Source organism: Bos javanicus, chromosome 16, assembly GCF_032452875.1.
Source record: "Bos javanicus breed banteng chromosome 16, ARS-OSU_banteng_1.0, whole genome shotgun sequence".
Taxonomy (NCBI): domain Eukaryota; kingdom Metazoa; phylum Chordata; class Mammalia; order Artiodactyla; family Bovidae; genus Bos; species Bos javanicus.
In genome coordinates, this window is record NC_083883.1 from 30,064,458 (window position 1) to 30,081,397 (window position 16,940).

At 48.9% G+C, this 16,940-nt stretch overlaps 1 protein-coding gene across 2 annotated transcripts in view; it reads right to left on the reverse strand.

Moving 5' to 3' along the window:
* Positions 1-16,940, reverse strand: part of PARP1 (poly(ADP-ribose) polymerase 1) — a 41,475-nt gene continuing 24,535 nt past the window's right edge. For both annotated transcript variants that reach the window (XM_061382403.1, XM_061382404.1), the window contains exons 11-23: positions 16,642-16,710; positions 16,392-16,524; positions 14,055-14,250; positions 10,911-11,039; positions 8,000-8,083; positions 6,212-6,334; positions 5,541-5,669; positions 3,998-4,096; positions 3,342-3,494; positions 2,328-2,455; positions 1,506-1,567; positions 828-942; positions 1-549 (exon numbers count right to left, since the gene is read on the reverse strand). In XM_061382403.1, coding sequence (XP_061238387.1) covers positions 468-549; positions 828-942; positions 1,506-1,567; positions 2,328-2,455; positions 3,342-3,494; positions 3,998-4,096; positions 5,541-5,669; positions 6,212-6,334; positions 8,000-8,083; positions 10,911-11,039; positions 14,055-14,250; positions 16,392-16,524; positions 16,642-16,710 — 1,502 coding nt within the window. In that variant the 3' untranslated portion in view covers positions 1-467. The remainder of the gene's footprint in view (positions 550-827; positions 943-1,505; positions 1,568-2,327; positions 2,456-3,341; positions 3,495-3,997; positions 4,097-5,540; positions 5,670-6,211; positions 6,335-7,999; positions 8,084-10,910; positions 11,040-14,054; positions 14,251-16,391; positions 16,525-16,641; positions 16,711-16,940) is intronic.

The following is a 16,940-nucleotide window of genomic DNA, read 5'->3' on the forward strand; positions in this document are numbered from 1 at the left end:
TTTAAATAGTATGAAATTAGTTTTTATTTTGACCTCAAAATAAACACTTAACATTTTTCCAAAACTAAAGATGAATACTTAAAAACAAGGGTAGAAGATTATTTTTTTCCTTCCCTGGGGAAACCAGTAAGGCAGATGTTCTAATGTGGCCTGCGAGGCTCTTTCATTGGACTAATCTAGACACAGGTAAGACCCTCCCCAGCTTCTCCGCTATTGTCAGTTGCACCTACCAGGGTTATGGCTGGCAGGAGAAAAACCCCGAAACCACCCCCCGCCCGCTCCCCCGCCCAACACAATCAAGGGATTTGAAAAGCTGGGAAAATCGCTGAAACATGTGACCAAGTGTTCATATAAAATCCCTTCTAAGGAGACTGAGTGAAGCTACTATGCCTCAGCAACTCAGCTGAGGTTTCTGCCTGGCCAGTCAGTGCAAAGCACGCCAGTCACCAGCCTGCGCACCTCACAGCTCACCACAGGGATGTCTTAAAGTTGAACTTCAGCTTCAGCAGGTACTTCAGGTGGACCTGAGCAATGTCGTAGACGATGTACCTGGAGGGGAAGTGTGTCAAGGTACAAACGCTTCCACAAAGGAGGGCATGCTTGCTGCCCATAAGCTGGCCTACGGCCACACGCCACAAACCCTCCCAGGTCGGGGGCTGGGTCTCTCATCCTGACCGGGGAGACCACTGAGGGGAACTGTTCCCCGTGAGACACACCACGGGACAGTCTTGAGCCAGCCCGCCCCTGGGTGAACTGGCTGCATTTAAGTGACTTCACAGCCCCAGACCGTTGCTTGAGGCATGCATAGCACACTCGTAAAAGGATACTCGTTATACAGCAGACAGGTGTCATTAACACCAGATGAAATCCCTGTCCCGAGAGGCACCTCCACACCATCCACAGTAATACTAGCCGATGGGTCAGGGGTAGTTTTGCCTAAACCTGCAGGACAGAAGGCAGACGGGATACGATTTGTGGAAACATGCCGAAAACGGTCCAGAGAGATGAGATCTGTATATACATTTAAAAGACATACGAAACCCAATACTGTGTCCTCTTTCCAGATATACAGCTGTAGGTATACAGCAAGTTCCAGCCTAACTGATTTTCATCAGCATAGTAGTGCCCCCACCCTGCTTTCCGTTAAGTAGAATTCCAAAGCCCTCGCTTCACCTAGGCAGAAGGAAGTCCTAAATCATTACGGGCTATGAGCTATAGCAATTCAAGAAGCTCCAGGTACCACTATGCCACCAGAAGGCCCTCAATACTGAAGCGAGGAGTCAGGTTAGAACCCAAAGTCAGTGCACCTGGTAATTAGCAGCGGGAACCAGAACTCTTCTATGGCATTTGTAAAACCAGGGTCATTTGTGGCCAGAGTCAAACATTTTTTAAAAAAAAAAAGAACTTGTAACAGCTAGCCACAGAAACTATGACTTTGGGGGAAACAAAGCCCCCTCCCTGTGCCGTCCTGGGTACCTGCAGCAGCAGCTTCCGAAACACATTACCTTTGACACTGTGCTTGCCCTTGGGTAACTTGCTGATATGCGAAGCATGTTTCAGTTCATACCTATAAGAGAAGGTAGTTTCAGAAGAGCCTCTAAAGTCACTGGGCTCTCAGACCAACAGTACAAACAGCAAAGCAAGGCCACAGAAGCTGCTGAGACCACCACTCAGAGAGCCCAGTCCACGTTCCCTGCTAGGAGCTCCCCTCTGCTCTGGTTCTAGACATGGAAGGTGCAGCCCCCTTTGAACAGCTGGTGCCAACGATCACTGCCAGAAGGCTGCTTCCAGGAAAGGGCCCGATTAGAGCTATGGTGTAGCTGCCATTGTGGAACTTTGTCCAGTCCAGGACCCTGAGACCCCTCCTGGTCTATTACATAACCCTGCTCTCTTTGGATTATAGTCGATAAGGCCAAGGTGGACAACCAATCCAAGCTAGGCCAATCAGATTTTCTCTGCAAGGAATCTGCAACTGGGATTAAGATTCCAATTCAACCTGAGTTGGTCTCAGAAAGGAAATCTAAACATCAGTAGGGGGACAGGGGCAATGAAGTGACCACCCTCTGTGCTTCCCAGTCCACAGGAAGAACAGAACTGCCAGTACCTGAGGCCTGGCTGTCTTCCTGTCTTGGTTTTGTGAAGCATTTCTGTGCCTCCCTCATTCACTTAACTTGCATTGGTGTCTGACACCCACCGCCGAACTGGTGGGTCCTATAACTGTGGTGGGGAATTTCCAGGATCACACCTATCCAGGGGAAGCTCCTTCCTGCAGCTCACCCCATCCACCCCCATCAAGTGCCACCAGCCCCAGAGCTGGGGTTACTCACATGTTTCCAAGGGCAACTTCTCCCAACAGGATCAAGCCTATTGGGTCTCCCTGGGACGTGTGGCAGTAGTTGGCACTCTTGGAGACCATGTCGGCGAAATAGATTCCCTTACCAAACATGTAGCCCGTCTAGAGAGATGGAAAAGGGACAGTTGAAAACCTTCTAATGGGAGCGCTGACTGTGAGCCGGGTGCCAAGAAAACAGCCCTGACAGGTTACTAGCAGCCCCCACAGAGGGCAGAGGCTTGCGCTCAGGAGCAGGTTGTTCAGATCCCAGCTCCAACTGCTGCCTAGGGGCTGTGAGAAGTCACTGGGATCTCTTTGGACCTCACTTTCTTCGCTGAACTGGGGAAAAGAACCCTATGGGGCTGCTGTGAAAATTAAATGAGCTACTAACGGCTTCTTAGACCAGGGTGTGGCACATGTGAACACCCGGTAAACACAGCTATACTTTTTATTCCTTTAAGGGAAAATGGAGTTAAGAGACATTAGAGTGTTTGCTGCTGCACGGCACAGCGGACTCTGCCACACTAACAAGTCTGGTCATTAAGCTCCTTGCTTTCTACAACTACAGAACAAGGGGCCTGGCAGACCCTTCTTAAGTTCCTGCCTGTAGGTCACGTCTATAATTGAGCAGCAGACTCTACCAAGGCAGACTGGAGGTCCCCAGCTGGGAGGTGGGAGAGGTAGGTTGAGACTCAGCCTGGCCCGTGGCCAAAGTCTGTGCTCTCTGCCAGTCAACACCCAATTATCATTCACAGCAGGGTCTGCAAAACATTTCACTTCCTCTGTTCCAGAAATTGTGTGCAGCTTGGTAGTAAGGTCAGGAAAGGGCCGTGCGGCAACGCTCACCTTAACCACCATGGTTGTGCCTTCATCTTTAAACAAGGCTGTGTGGTCACAGAGGCACACAGAGGCTTCCCACACAAGTACCCACAGGGCTCAAGTGGAGATGGCTGCAGAGATGGGCAGAGTCCACCCCTCTCCTGCTATGGCTCCCGGGCCAGGCACGTACCACAGGCGCTTCAGGTGGGGCTATCCGGAGACCCTGGGACAGGATGCCCGCGAAGTTGGTGGTCCTGGACCCGTGCCACAGCAGCCTCCGGTTATGCAGCTGCTTAAACGGCTTGTAACGCTGGCTTTCCCCTTCGCGCTCTATCTTGAAGATCTGGTCGGAGTTATTACATAAAGGAGAGAGGTGGAAGGAGCCACAGGTTACTGTGGGGGAACTGGAAGATCCGAAGAGACACAGGAACAGAGCTGAGACACGTGAGGCCTTCTGCAGTACGTAAGGTGTTCCAATCAGGCTGGGATGCACCAACAGACACTCAAGGTCTCGTCCAGTAGGGACCAGCAGCTGAATGCATACTGCGTGCAGCAGAGGCACACCTGAGGCCCTTTATTTTGGATCTCTCATAATAGTTCTGATTCCAAAACTAGGCGAGAACTAGGTTTTTGGAATGGTAGGTAGGAAATGTCCTTTAAAACAGAATAAAAAGCCAACCCCAAACCACAAGACTATGGACTTTTGTGTCCCACAAACAACTGTGTCACTTCCTCTGGTTATTTAAAGCAAAGCCAACTGCTCTTTTCTACCCGGCCCAGGTCGGAGGAATGGGCAGGGAAGAGCTGACAGGACACAAAGCGGGCAGAGGGAGGAGAGAGCCTTACGTCGACGACTTCTAAGTCGTACGCGTTGTGTGTGGTCGCGTGAGTGTTCTTCACATACTTCCTAATGATCTCGGCTTCTTCGGAATCTTTGTCCACAACCTAGAAATAAAGCATCTTGGAATCAGAGCAAGGAGAGCCACACAGAGGCAGGGAGAACAACAATAGGCTCGGTTGACGAACAAGTAATACATGGCTCACGTGGAGCCCGGGTGGGAGAGAGCCAGCCTGTGTTCCAGGCCCCCCATCTCCTCGGGCATCACCTGTTTGCATGATCCCAGCCTCCCTCCTGCCTTAGAACCCTATGCTTTGGGCCATCACGAAAGCTAAGAACATGGGGCTCACTGGGAGCGGGGAACCTCTACAATGAGGAGCTAGCTGGCTCTCAGGTAATAGTCCCCTTAACCATAACTTAAGCAGGAGATCCTGGGTTCAATCCTTGGATCGGGAAGATCCCCTGGAGAAGGGAATGACAATCCATTCTAGTATTCTTGCCTGGAGAATTCCATGGACAGAGGAGCCTGGCGGGCTACAGTTCATGGGGTCACCAAGAGTTGGAAATGACTTTGCTTGCGTGTACTGAACTGAACCATGACTTAAAGCCCCGGGGCCAGGAGACACCCTGCAGCCAAGACCTGCAACCAAAAGCAGTGAGGATACGACAGACTCTAGGGCTTTTGACGACGGTGATGGGTGCTCCATTTGAATCCTCAGGGACAGCACATCGTGGCTCAGAGCAAATGTGCACTAAATAACCATCAGATAATGGAATCTCTGCCTAAATCAATGAGTGTGTGATGGGACTTATATTTTCAGTCTAATCCAAAGTTCAGAGAATGCAGAAATTCTAGTTCTCCTCATTGCTTCTTAATTAAATGGCTTCACAATCATTAACGGAGACATTAACAAACCCCTTCATGAAGAACTAGGCTGTTTGGTATCCTACCGGCATACACCCACACACCACACAAAACATATAGTTTGTCCTAAGGATGGAGCAAAGGCTCTTTTTAGTTATGTAAACACAGGACACCAGGCTGAACAGATCCCAGTGTACTTGAACTTCCTCACACTGCAGGGCAGGACATGGGCTGTGAAATGAGGCACATGTGAGATGTGAGACCAGGCTCAAAGCCAGGGCAAGCCTGTAGCTAGGGCAAAAATTTCTCCGGTTGGCCAAGGCAGGGTGATTTCTGCCCAAGCCTCCAACAGACCCAAGTTCAAGAACTGTGCTCACCAACACAGCCACTCTGACCCCAGAGGACATGCATCTAGGCACCGCAGCTTTATTACGGCTGCCATCAGCGCTTGCCTTCACTTGGAAGCCTGCCTCGCAAACAAGGTGCTTCTTTACAGGTGAAGGCTCTGAGGTTCTCAGAGGACCACAAGCAGAAACACCGAGGAACCTTATCAGGATGGTCAATCCTTGGACCCCAGCAATCTGTTTTAACAAGCTCTCTAGGAGATCCCGATGCATGTTTAAGTTTGGGGACCACTGTTCTTGGGATAGAGGGTCTGATGCTTCAGAAAGGGCAGGCCCTGTTACCTTAATGTCAGTTTTGAGCTTCTCATAGTTGACATCAATGGGGTCCTTGCTGCTGTCATCAGAACCACCCCTGAGTAGACTGTAGGCCACCTCAATGTCCAGCAGGTTGTCTAGCATTTCCACCTTGGCCTGGAGGAAAGGAAAACCTAGAGCTAAGTACAAGGCGAGGGAGAAACTCACCCAGAACCCAGACAATGTCTAACACAGTGACGAGGTCCCTCCCAGGTGTCCAGGGACAGCCTGTTCTCTGTTCACAGGGTACACGCCTAAGGATTTCTGGAATGCTAAGGAGGCTCGCTCTCCAGGGCAGAAGAGGCAGCAACCACATGGCTTTATGTGTGGGGTTTCTCTCCCACACACTGGTGACAGGTGGAGACCTCTCACTGGCTGCCTAATGAAGGAGAAAGGGAAAGCAGAGACAAAGATGCTCCCCCCCTCTCCTATAGTTCTTTTCCCCCAGACTGACGTGGTTCAGCAAGGGCAGGAAAACCCAACTGTTCTACCCATGATCAGGCTCCTGATATGGGGAGATACCCTACTTTGAAATGAGAGCCCAGCGGTGGGCCTGGCCACCACCCTCGGGGATCACAACACAGAGGGGCAGTGATGAGGGAGTGACACCCAGCCCTGCACAGCCCAGACCAGTGGCTCCTCCTGGGCCGCGGTGCTACCTGCACGCTGTTTGCGTTGTTCAGCAGCGGGGGCTTCTTCATCCCAAAGTCGTGGGGGATCAGGGTGTAGAAGCGGTTGGAGAGATCCAGGATGTGAGAGTCACTGCTGCCCTGGGACAGTGCCTTTGGGGGGAGGGAACAGAGGGAACAGCCTGAGGCACCGCTGAGCTCCCAGCACTTTGCCGGACTCTCTCCTCTGGAAGCCAGGTGCTGCCGCCAAGTCTATGTGGCCAGGCCAGGAAACCACCTTCTGGAGCGCCTGTCAGCTGGGCAGCGGCAGGATCCCATCCTCAAACCGGGTGGCTCTGGACACATGGGCTTCCTGTACACGACTTCACTTGTACAGACAGTTGTGCATTTATATACCCATAAACCCCGCACCGCTATGCAAAATACCCACTGGGGCATGTTGATGGTGGGCACACTGGCTGTTGCTACAGAAGTCTTTCAACTTTCTGCATGTTTGAAAAGATTTCACAACAAACTGTCGGGGACTTCTGCGGTGGTCCAGTGGTTAAGAATCTGCTTTCTAATGGAGGTAACGTGAGTTCAATCCACGTTTGGGGAACTAAGATCCCACATGCCATGGGGCAACTAAGCCCGAGCATCACCAACTACGGTGAAGCCTGTGCACTGCCACAAAGAACCCACAGGTCACAACTAAGGCCTGATACAACAACAACAACAAAAAAAAACCACACACCTTGAGGGGGAGAAAAAAAGACCCTTTGCTATAAAATTCAATCCGGCCGCCTAGGCCACTGACCTTCATCTTTAAGGCGGGGGCGGGGTGGGGTGGGCCAGGGCCAGCACAGAAAGGTGAGCCCCTCCCCAGGCCGCACTGCTAGTCAGTGCTCCACGCAGAACGTGCTCAGTAAACGCACAAAGAAACGGAGGAGCTGGACCCCTAGTCAGTGCACGCTCGGCAGACACCCTCGGTGCCTACAGGAGGGTAAAGGGGCAACGAGTCAGCACCTGAAGCCCTAGGTTGGCTTCTCACGGTGACTCGGGCTTGTCCTCGTTGTAAACCTCTGCCTGTGCTGCAGGCTGCTCTGTGCAACAGGCAAAGGACACCACCCCAGCCCCTCCGCCTGGACATTCTGGAACGGGAAAGAGCTCAGGCTGAGCAGGCTTTCAGGTCTCTGGCAGTGGGTAACAAAGAAAGAGGTCAACTGATCAGGACTGGCTGTAACCGGATTTAACCGCTACATTTCAGGGCCTCCTCTCCAGCATCAGCCAGAGTCCCCTGCCCTGGTCCGACTTCAGCGTCCTGTGTGGTTTTCTTCTTTCATGTGCCATCCCCAAACACAAGTGGAACCCTCCAGGGCAGAGGCTGGAAGACACTGGGGACGGGGGACCTTGGGAGATGCTCAGCCAAGTGGACGTGGAATGAACATGAACAAGAGCAAAGCAGTATTTAACTGCGTGATGATGCTACTTGATGATTTCCTAGTAACTGCCAAATAAACTCAGCCTCTCTTAAGGACACACAGAATAAAATCAGAACGTTTTTATGAGGCAGGAGAATGAAATTCCTCATCAGGCATAAAGTGTTTACTTCATATCTGACAACTGAAAACACTGCTAATTCATTAGGATTGTGATCACCTTACTTTCTTTGTCATACTTGGTGAACTGAAAACCATCTAAATCAGCAGGAATCAGTAGGCCTATTTTCTTAACCTTGAGTAAATGTACTGCTGCATTCCCCACCAGAGGATGACAGGCAGCCCAGGAGATGCCCCTGCCCCCAACACGGGGCAGCTGGAGGAGAGGCTGGGGTCTTACCTGCTGGACCTCACTGAGGATGGAGTATGCAGCCTGGATCTGCCTTTTGCTCAGCTTCCCCAAGGGCATCTTCTGAAGGTCAATCTGAGGAGACAGGGGGATTTTTTCCCTTTGAAAGCTGGGCACTGTCCGGCGTGATGATGGGAGAGCCGGACTGCACATCACCCCAGGCCTTCTGGGCTCCAAAAGAAGCAGACACAGTCTGTTTGGCCCTCCTAAGGAGACCTGGTGACCCAATTCCACAGGCTCTGCAGCCCTACCCCCAGTGCAGTGGATGGGAGTCTGTGAGAGAAGACTCTTTGTTCATTTATGGCAGAGATAAGCCAAGCCCCCACCCCTGTACTGGGTTTGAAACAGTCCCACACTTCTGGAAGAAAACACAGCAGGACTCTCATCTAATTCCCAAGTGAGGCCCTCCCTGGGGTCTCAGAGCCAAGGCCATCCCCAGCCAGAAAATAACCATAAAGTGGTGAAAATTATTTTTAAAACGACACGCTCCTGAACACACATACTGACATCAAGCTAACAATGTACCCCTCAAATCAGTCACCCTGAAGGTTAAACATCTGTCCCTACAACAGTGCTGCTCACAACACCCTGGGAACCAGCAGGAAGGCAGGGAGCTGGCTGCAGTGGGAGAAGCATGAACTCTGTGGCCAGGGGTCTGGTCACCAGCTATGCAGCGAGGCACCCACTCCCTACGGGAGCGACCTGCCTGAATGCTGGCTAGGCCCCCTCCTCTATCAGCCCCCCACGGGGCCCCCTGCTCTGAATCCTGAGCCGCTGTCTCTAGGGTTGTTTCCAGCAGAACTCCTGAGCTCCTGGCCCCGGGACTGCACTTAGCCCATCTTTGGGGCTAGTGTCTGCGGGGCCTGGAACAAAGATGGAGCTGGACAAGCGCTCAAGAAGTGGAACTGCTATCTGATTAGATGAAATATTAAGAGGATGTGAAAGTGCTCACACCCAACAGGCCCCAGTTAGGGGCCAGTGGTGACAGCGTCTGCGTTCTCAGTACTGCCCATCCGCCCATCCCCGGGAGAGCTGCTTTCTGGGAAGAGTTTAAACAGTTGGAGTGCAGTCCAGGGAAGAGGATGGGTAATGTATTCTGAGCCAAGGACACAGTATAGTAAAAGAGCAGAGTGACCCAAGCATGGACTGTGAGTTGGCTCTAAAGCAATTCTAAAGAGGGAACTCCAGAAGATATACTCCAAGAACAGTGTGACCAGAGTGACAGCAGAGACTCTGAGGGAAGCCCTTCCCTGAGCTGGGTAATTCTGGTGCTTGTTTTAAAAAGACCTGGTTTCTCTAACCCACACCCTCAGATGCACAGACACAGCCCACAAGAACAAGGAAAGGGCTCAACCAGCACAAGCCACCTCTACTCGCGACTGTGGGCTGCAGTGGGGAAGGAGGCTTCAAAGCTGGAGCGTGGGCTCTGGACTCAGCGCACACCCTCCCCGGCCTGGCTCGGACTCTGCTCTGGTCTTAGGACTCACCTGCTCCCGGGGAGCACACAGTGCCCCTGGTTACTATGTTTCCTTATCTACCTGGTCACCCCATTTCACGTGCAGTCCATTGGGCTGGGAGTGGGTGCCCCACTCTCCACATGCCCAACCCACTTAGTTCCGTGTCTCTAGGCTGTTTTAGAGTGTATGTGTGCTAAGTTGCTCAGTCATGTCTGACCCTTTGCAACCCCATGGACTATAGCCCATCAGGCTCCACTGTGATGGGGTTCTCCAGGCAAGAATACTGGAGTGGGGTTGCTATGCCTTCCTCCAGGGCATCTTCCCAACCCAGGTCTCCCACATTGCAGGTGGATTCTTTATCGTCTGAGCCACCAGGGAAAGCCCTTTTTAGAGTATAAAACAATATTAAAAAAAAAAGTCATTTCACATAGAGAGACTGGGTCTGATGACAGCTGAGAAATTCTATGAATCACAGAGAAACCAGAGTACAGAAAGCCAGAAAGGGTATGTGGAACCTTTCTTTTGAAAGATTCATGAAATGAAGATGCCCCTGCCCACTCTGGTACACCTCTTCTCTAGGCATTCTTGCTGAGCCTGCCCATAAGCTGTTCAAACCTGTCAGACCTCCTAGCAAGAAGCCTGGTTGTATATCTACTTGAACAAGATATCTGCAGAAGCCCTAGCTATCTTCACACCTGTTAGGGGTGTCTAAGTCATGACCCAACACTGTAACAACAGCAGAGCCCCAGCAGTCCTGCCAGGCTGGGCTTAAGACAGGGAGATGCAGGGCTGAGGAAGAGAAGCTGCTAGTGGTCTCTACAACCCAGATTTGTCTTGCTTTCTTTAAGGCTGGCTGGAAGAAGCAGAGAGGAAGCAAGCTGGTGAAGGGGCAGAATGGTCAAGGCTAATCTGCAACGCCTGCACTCTGCTAGTCCCTGCTTCTTTTTCAAAGCGGCTCCAAGCTTAGAGGCAGCGAGAACATTCATCTCCCAGGGGACAAACAGAGAGCACCTGGCCCTGGCTGGTGGTCCCTGCCACTTTTCCAGTCATCACTTCCCCCTCCCCTCCACCCTATGATTGGCTGGTATGAATTTTATCTGATGAAGCAAGTGTCAGAAGCTCTCTGCTGGTCACAGCAATTCTTTCACTGTAAATGGGCTCCATCTTGGACTTCCATGACAACTCCAAGTGGCCTATTTGGTTGAGCCACAGAAGAACCATGCCCCACACTCCTTTATGGCAACTTCAAGGGAAAAACTGCAATGGGGACAACATACCATCTATTTCACAACAGGCCAATGATTCTCTGTGAAAGTGTAGGTACCCCAGGCCACAGAACTCCTGTATGTCTCAGGCTGAAGACCAGCCATTGAACTCGTTGCCAACTCAGCACTCCAATCATCCACCCCAGCAAATGCTCATAAATATAACAAAAGTGCAATAACCTCATACTCCACCATGGCTTTCTTCATACTCTCTACATCAAAGATCATCTTAATGAGGTTCTGCACTGGCTTGGGGAGCTTGGACTTGGTGCCAGGGTTTACTGTCAACTTCTTCACTGCCTCTTCATCCTGTAGGGAAAATCAGGAAGAGACCCAATTAAACAACCCAAGCAAAGTTGTGGTAGTGTCATCTGGCAGAGAAAGGATACAGGATGGAGTGCCACCAAAAGGTTAAAAAAAGAAAAAAAAAAAGGCTGCGTGTTCATCAAAAAGGTTTGGCATTAGTTGCCAGGAGGAAGATGTTGAGTATGGACAGGATGAGACTGCCTATGTGCCCCAGATCCTCTCAGCTGCTCCCGATTCTTATTCCAGACACCACCGAAGCATCCAGTTCTACACAGGCAGACCTGCAGGCACCCGCACTGCCTCCCACGCTGTTGTTGCTGGTGCCCTGTGCCTGGGAACCTGCCCAGTGCCCACTCATGCCCAACGTGGAAGTGCTGGCACCTATGAGGGCAAACCTTAAACCCAAGGCACACTGGACTGATGGACAAATTCTGCCTCCTTTCTTCTCTTACACTGCCTCACCCAAGGCTGAATTCACACAGCCTTCTCTATAGTGCCAAAGGATCAAGCAACCAGTCCCACTTCCTGTCAGGCAGCTTGACAGCGTTAGAGCACATACGAGCATCATCCCTACCCCTCACCCCTGCTCCCCGGGATTGCTCTTCCTAATATACTAACAACACAGGACTTTAACTCCAGCCAGCTGGGGATCCCAGGCTGAGCCAAGACCCTGACTGAATGAGGGTAACTGGTGTTGGGCTTTGCTCCTGGAATCTGCTTGGCTTAATGAAGCTGCAGAGAAGAACCCGTGTGCTAGTGCTCAGGGTGCTGCTGTCAGTGTCACGGTGGATCTACTCTCAATGCTGAAACACACGTCTTTGCATGCATTCTTATCTTCCAGCTGTAACTTTACTTGAAGGCAAACTATTAATACGTTAAAAAGCCTTATTTATATGCATATACTGTAACCAGGAACTCTTAAGGATAGTAAGCAAAAAGGCATACAAATATGTACATCAGCATCATTATAGCGAATATCTAAAAATAATCTAAACATCTAACTGGGGGATGGGAGAATGTTGTTTGGTAAATTACAAACTACAGCCACCCACGAGACCTGGGTTTTGATCCCTGTGTCGGGAAGATCCCCTGGAGGACAGCATGGCAACCCACTCCAGTATTCTTGCCTGGAGAATCCCATGGACAGAGGAGCCTGGTGGGCTAAAGTCCATGGGGTTGCAAGGAGTTGGACATGACTGAGCAACTAACACTATTATTACTACCAGAGGATGGAATTCTATACAGACTTTAGAAATGATGCTCTAGTTCAGTACCATTTAACAGAGTAGCCCCTGGTTCTGACATGTGGTCATTCTGAATTGAGATATGTTTTAAGAGCTAGAAAAACATCAGCTATCAAAGACTGAGTTAAAAAAAAAAAAAAGGAAAGCTATTTCGATATCAACATATCAAAATGATAATATTTCGGACACACTGGGTTAACTAGTATTAATGTCACTCTTCTTACTTCATAAAATGTAGCCACTAGAATATTTAAAACTGCATAAGTGGCTGCATCTCTCTGTTGGACAGCACCGCTCTAGAGGACACGGGGAAATACTCCTAGAACATTAAGGCAAAACGTGGGTGGTGGCAACACAGTGCGTAAGGAAAGACTCCAGGTCTACGGTGGCTAAAAGTACCTGTCAACTGAAAAGAAGAATATACAGACGTATACCTTGAGCTTAACTTTTCTGTACCTTTGTACACCTCAGGTGCCAGCCACCCTTCCTTGCAGTTGAAAATGTGCATATAATTTACATAGTTTCTCTCTATCCTCAGCACATCCGTGGATTCAACCACCATGGATCGTAAGGAACTGCAGTATTTACAATGAAAAAATTCCACATGTAAGTGGACCCATGTAATTCAAACTTGTGTTGTTCAACTGTACATCTTTTTGAAATGCAAAAAATAAACTCAGTAGGGAGCACTGCTGAGTTAGACCAAGTATGTCCAACACTCAAGTCCAAGTTCTCTACCCCAACATTATATAAGAGTTAATTTCTGTTTTTAATGGTAAAGTTCATGACACTCTATAAACTAGAGAACTTACAGTTTACAAATTCGTCAAATCCCCCTTTGACACATTAGACCTCAAAGATTCGAGTTAAAACCTGTTCCACTGCAGTAAATCTCTTTCCCTCTGCATAATAAATGTGCACCACCCCTCATTATAAAAGCAACAGGTTTTCATATAGAAACAATGTAAGAATTTTGTCAAAAACAAATGGCCTCAATAGTATCAGTCAAGAGACACTGGAAGGTTGCCTAGTAATATAAAGGGAGACGATCAAGCTACAAATAAAAATAATGGGAAATTATCAGGAAATAATTTAGGACTAAAAACTGTGACCCAGTGTAGTCACTATAATTCTATCTTGATGATAAAGCAAGTCACATGACCTTCAGATAAGCAACCTCTATGAACTCCTCCCTCCTTGTGTTTAGGGAGCAATTCCAAAGACTGCTCCTTTGTGAGTCTTGAAAATGCTCACACTGTTCTTATAAGCTTCACCTCACACTTCATGGAGTAGATTTTATTCATGAAAGGGCATGGATTTTATTAAATGCTTTTTCTGTGTTCATTAGGATGACTGTGTGGCTTCTATCCTTTATTCTACTCAGGTTACATTACACTGATTTGATTTTTGCATGTTGAACCAACCTTGCATTCCTGGGATAAATCCTACTCAATCATAGTGTCTAAATCCCCACGTGCTGCTAGATTCGGTTTGTTAGTATTTTGTCGAAGGTTCTGCATTTATATTCATAACTATGTTGGTCTGTAGTTTTCCTGTAATGTCTTTATCCATCTGTGCTTATCAGGATAATACTGGCCTTGTATAATGAGTTGAAAAGTGTTCCTTCCTCTTCTGTTTTTTGGAAGAGTTTACGAAGGACCAGTATCGATTCTTTAAATATCTGGTGGAATTCATCAATGATGTCATCTGACTCATGGCAGGTTTTTAAAAGAAAATCTTTTACTAGCACTAGCAAGTGTCAGAGCATGATTACCTGGCCATAGTCAATCTCCAGAGGGTAGAACTTTTTGGGATGCTTCGTAAAGTTTTTAGAGTGCCAGGCGTTTCCGGTTTTCTCTTCATATAATTTCATAAAATGCTCAATGGCATCCTCCTTGGATGGCATCTGCTCCAGTTTGTTACTACCAATCACCGTGCCCACACGGCCCCAGGACCTGAATATCCAATACCTGTGGGAAGAGAAGAAGAGCATCAGATACAATTTTGCGGGTCAGCCGGTCGTATTTCAGGATGAGCTTCCTCTCACTGCTATTTCCCTTGAGGGAGAAAAGAGTTGTAAACACCCCAAAATGATGATAACTGACAAAGAGGAACAAAAGGAACCAGTATTAAACAACTTTTATTTTAATTTCTATTAAAACTGAGAGTTGTTAAGTTTAAAGTAATTAAAAAATGCCCTTCCATATCATACTGGCAAGTGAGCTAAAAAAGTACCAAAGAACAGTTTAACCTTGGATCTGGCAGCTGAACTTGAGGAGTAAATCCTGAGGCCTTTACATGGTGGTGGTGGTGGTTTAGTCACTAAGTCATGTCCGACTCTTGCAACCCGATAGACTGTAGCTAGCCAGGCTCCTCTGCCCATGGGATTCTCCAGGCAAGAATACTGGAGTGGGTTGCCATTTCCTTCTCCAGAGGCCTTTACATAAAAACATCCAATTCCTTTCCCCAAATAAACACAGCAAGTATTACCTGGAAGTTATGGATTCATTAACAACAGGTACTAAAAAGAATGAAGAACCTTTGGCTCAGATCAGAGGCTGAGATACAATGAAATGGGAGGGGGCAGGAGAGTGGTCCCAGGGTCAGCCACCTACAGACCTAGGCTAATATCCTCAGTTTCTCCATCTCAAGCTAGAGCTAAATCCCAGGTACTCTAGGGGCAGGGCTGCCTATCTTTGGGGGAGTGCATTTTTCTTAGTGAAAATCATGCAGAAGTTAAATCTCACACCACAGTAAGTACAGATATAGCAGTAAAATCAGAAAAGCTGGTGCTTCCTGCTGGTTTTCTGGGCTACTGCCCAGAGGCATTTAAGTTCCTTCTCTGTTGTTTTTTTTCCCCCCTCTAGAAATGTTTAGAAGATACCACATGGACCTAACTTGAAAAAAATCTTCTAACAGCCCATAATGCCATTTCCCTATAAAAACCAATAAATCAAGGCCACCAGGATAAGCCACCCATTTGAAATCACCAGTATAACTTCTTGTGTGTTGGTAGTAGACAGTTCTGTTCTCATCGCCTGCAGTTTATGAACTATAGTACTCTTGTGTTTTTACAAAAACCCTACTCCTCCTCCTGCACTCCGATACACAGCTAGCTTCTGGAAGGTTATGTTTTACAAGCAAGAAACCCTATCTTCAAATCTCCAACAAGAGTCAGCAGTAAACTAAACGACGTAGGATTTTATTTCTTTACAAACTTTGAATAGCCACACAGATGTTAAGTGCCCTTGTAAGGTCACCTTTGAGGTTCGCATTTTAAAACCTTGTTTCATTCATATGGACAGACTTGGCAGTCTTTTAATTTTTGGTGTGCTGTGCGGCATGTGGGATCTTAGTTCCTCAGATCAGGGATTGAACCTACACCCCCTGCACTGGAAGCATGGAGTCTTAATGACTGGACCACCAGGGAAGTCCCTGAGGTTCACATTTTAAATGACAGGTTTGTGAGAAGCTGAAGAAATGGGAAGGGCCTGAGCCTGCCAGTGCCTACAACTGGCAGCTGCAGAGATTTGCCAGGTGCTGACATTCTCTCAGGGGTCTGCCTTTCAACGAGTAAAGCTCTTTGAATCTCTTGGACTTTAACGGGTAAACTGTTTCCACTTACTAAAAAGAAAAGATCAAGTTCAAAATACAAAGTGCTTTTCTGCCGCCATTAGGGTTTAGCAAGAGTTCCTTTCACACACCTCTCCTGCTTACATGTAGCTCCCATTCCACAGCGGCTGTAACAAGAGCAAGAGCCCATCCGCTCGTTGGAAGACCACTCCGATTAGATAAGTATGGGCAGTCAAGCCAGCCCTGTCTCTCAGCACGCCAGGACCAGCTCTTACCTGGCTCCATTACATTGAAAAAAAAAAAAAAAGAAGCCATCCCAAACACCTTTGGTAACCCAGGAGCCTGATGTGACACAGATGACTGAGGACAGCAAGGCTGTCCAGGGGCCACGGCCTCTTCCCTCCTTCACTGAAGACATCACCGCACACCTATGATCCTCAAGAGGCGGCTGGTCCCCAGGTGCACGGACAGCCCAGCTCCGAGGGGCCCTGCTCTCGGGAGCGCGCTCCTCTGGACACTTCCCCGCCCCCTGGCGCACCTGCTCTCTTTGTCATCCTCCAGGAGCTGCAGCTTGTAATAGGAGTTGGTCCCTTTGACGATGTCCACAAGCCCGAGGGTGGCGCTGAAGACCTTCCCGCCTTTCTCGAGGACGTGTGCATTGTGTTCCAGACCTGTCAGGACAGAGCTCCTGAGAGTCTGCCCCCATGGTAGGGGGAGGGAGGGGACCCTTCTGGTTCCCCAGGACCAGGGAACCTGGCAGCCCACTCTGTTCACTCCCATTTCCTCACCTGAATCAGGGTCAACAGCTGCTCCTCCTTTAAGAGTTAATTTCATCCTCTTTTCAGATTTGTTGGTACCTTGGAAGGAAACAGAGAAATGCAAACATTAAAAATAAACCAGGAAGGGGAAGGTGGCAGGCAGGGCAGGTGAGTCATCTTTGCCTGTATCAGAGTCAACAGGGGATGTGTGTGTTGCCTCTCACCACCTGAAGTTGCTGCCATTCTGTGTCAAGGGAAAACGAACTGACAAAGCCGGTGTGGGCAGCACTCATCAGACCACTGGGGCACAAAGGGAGAGGCTCTGCACG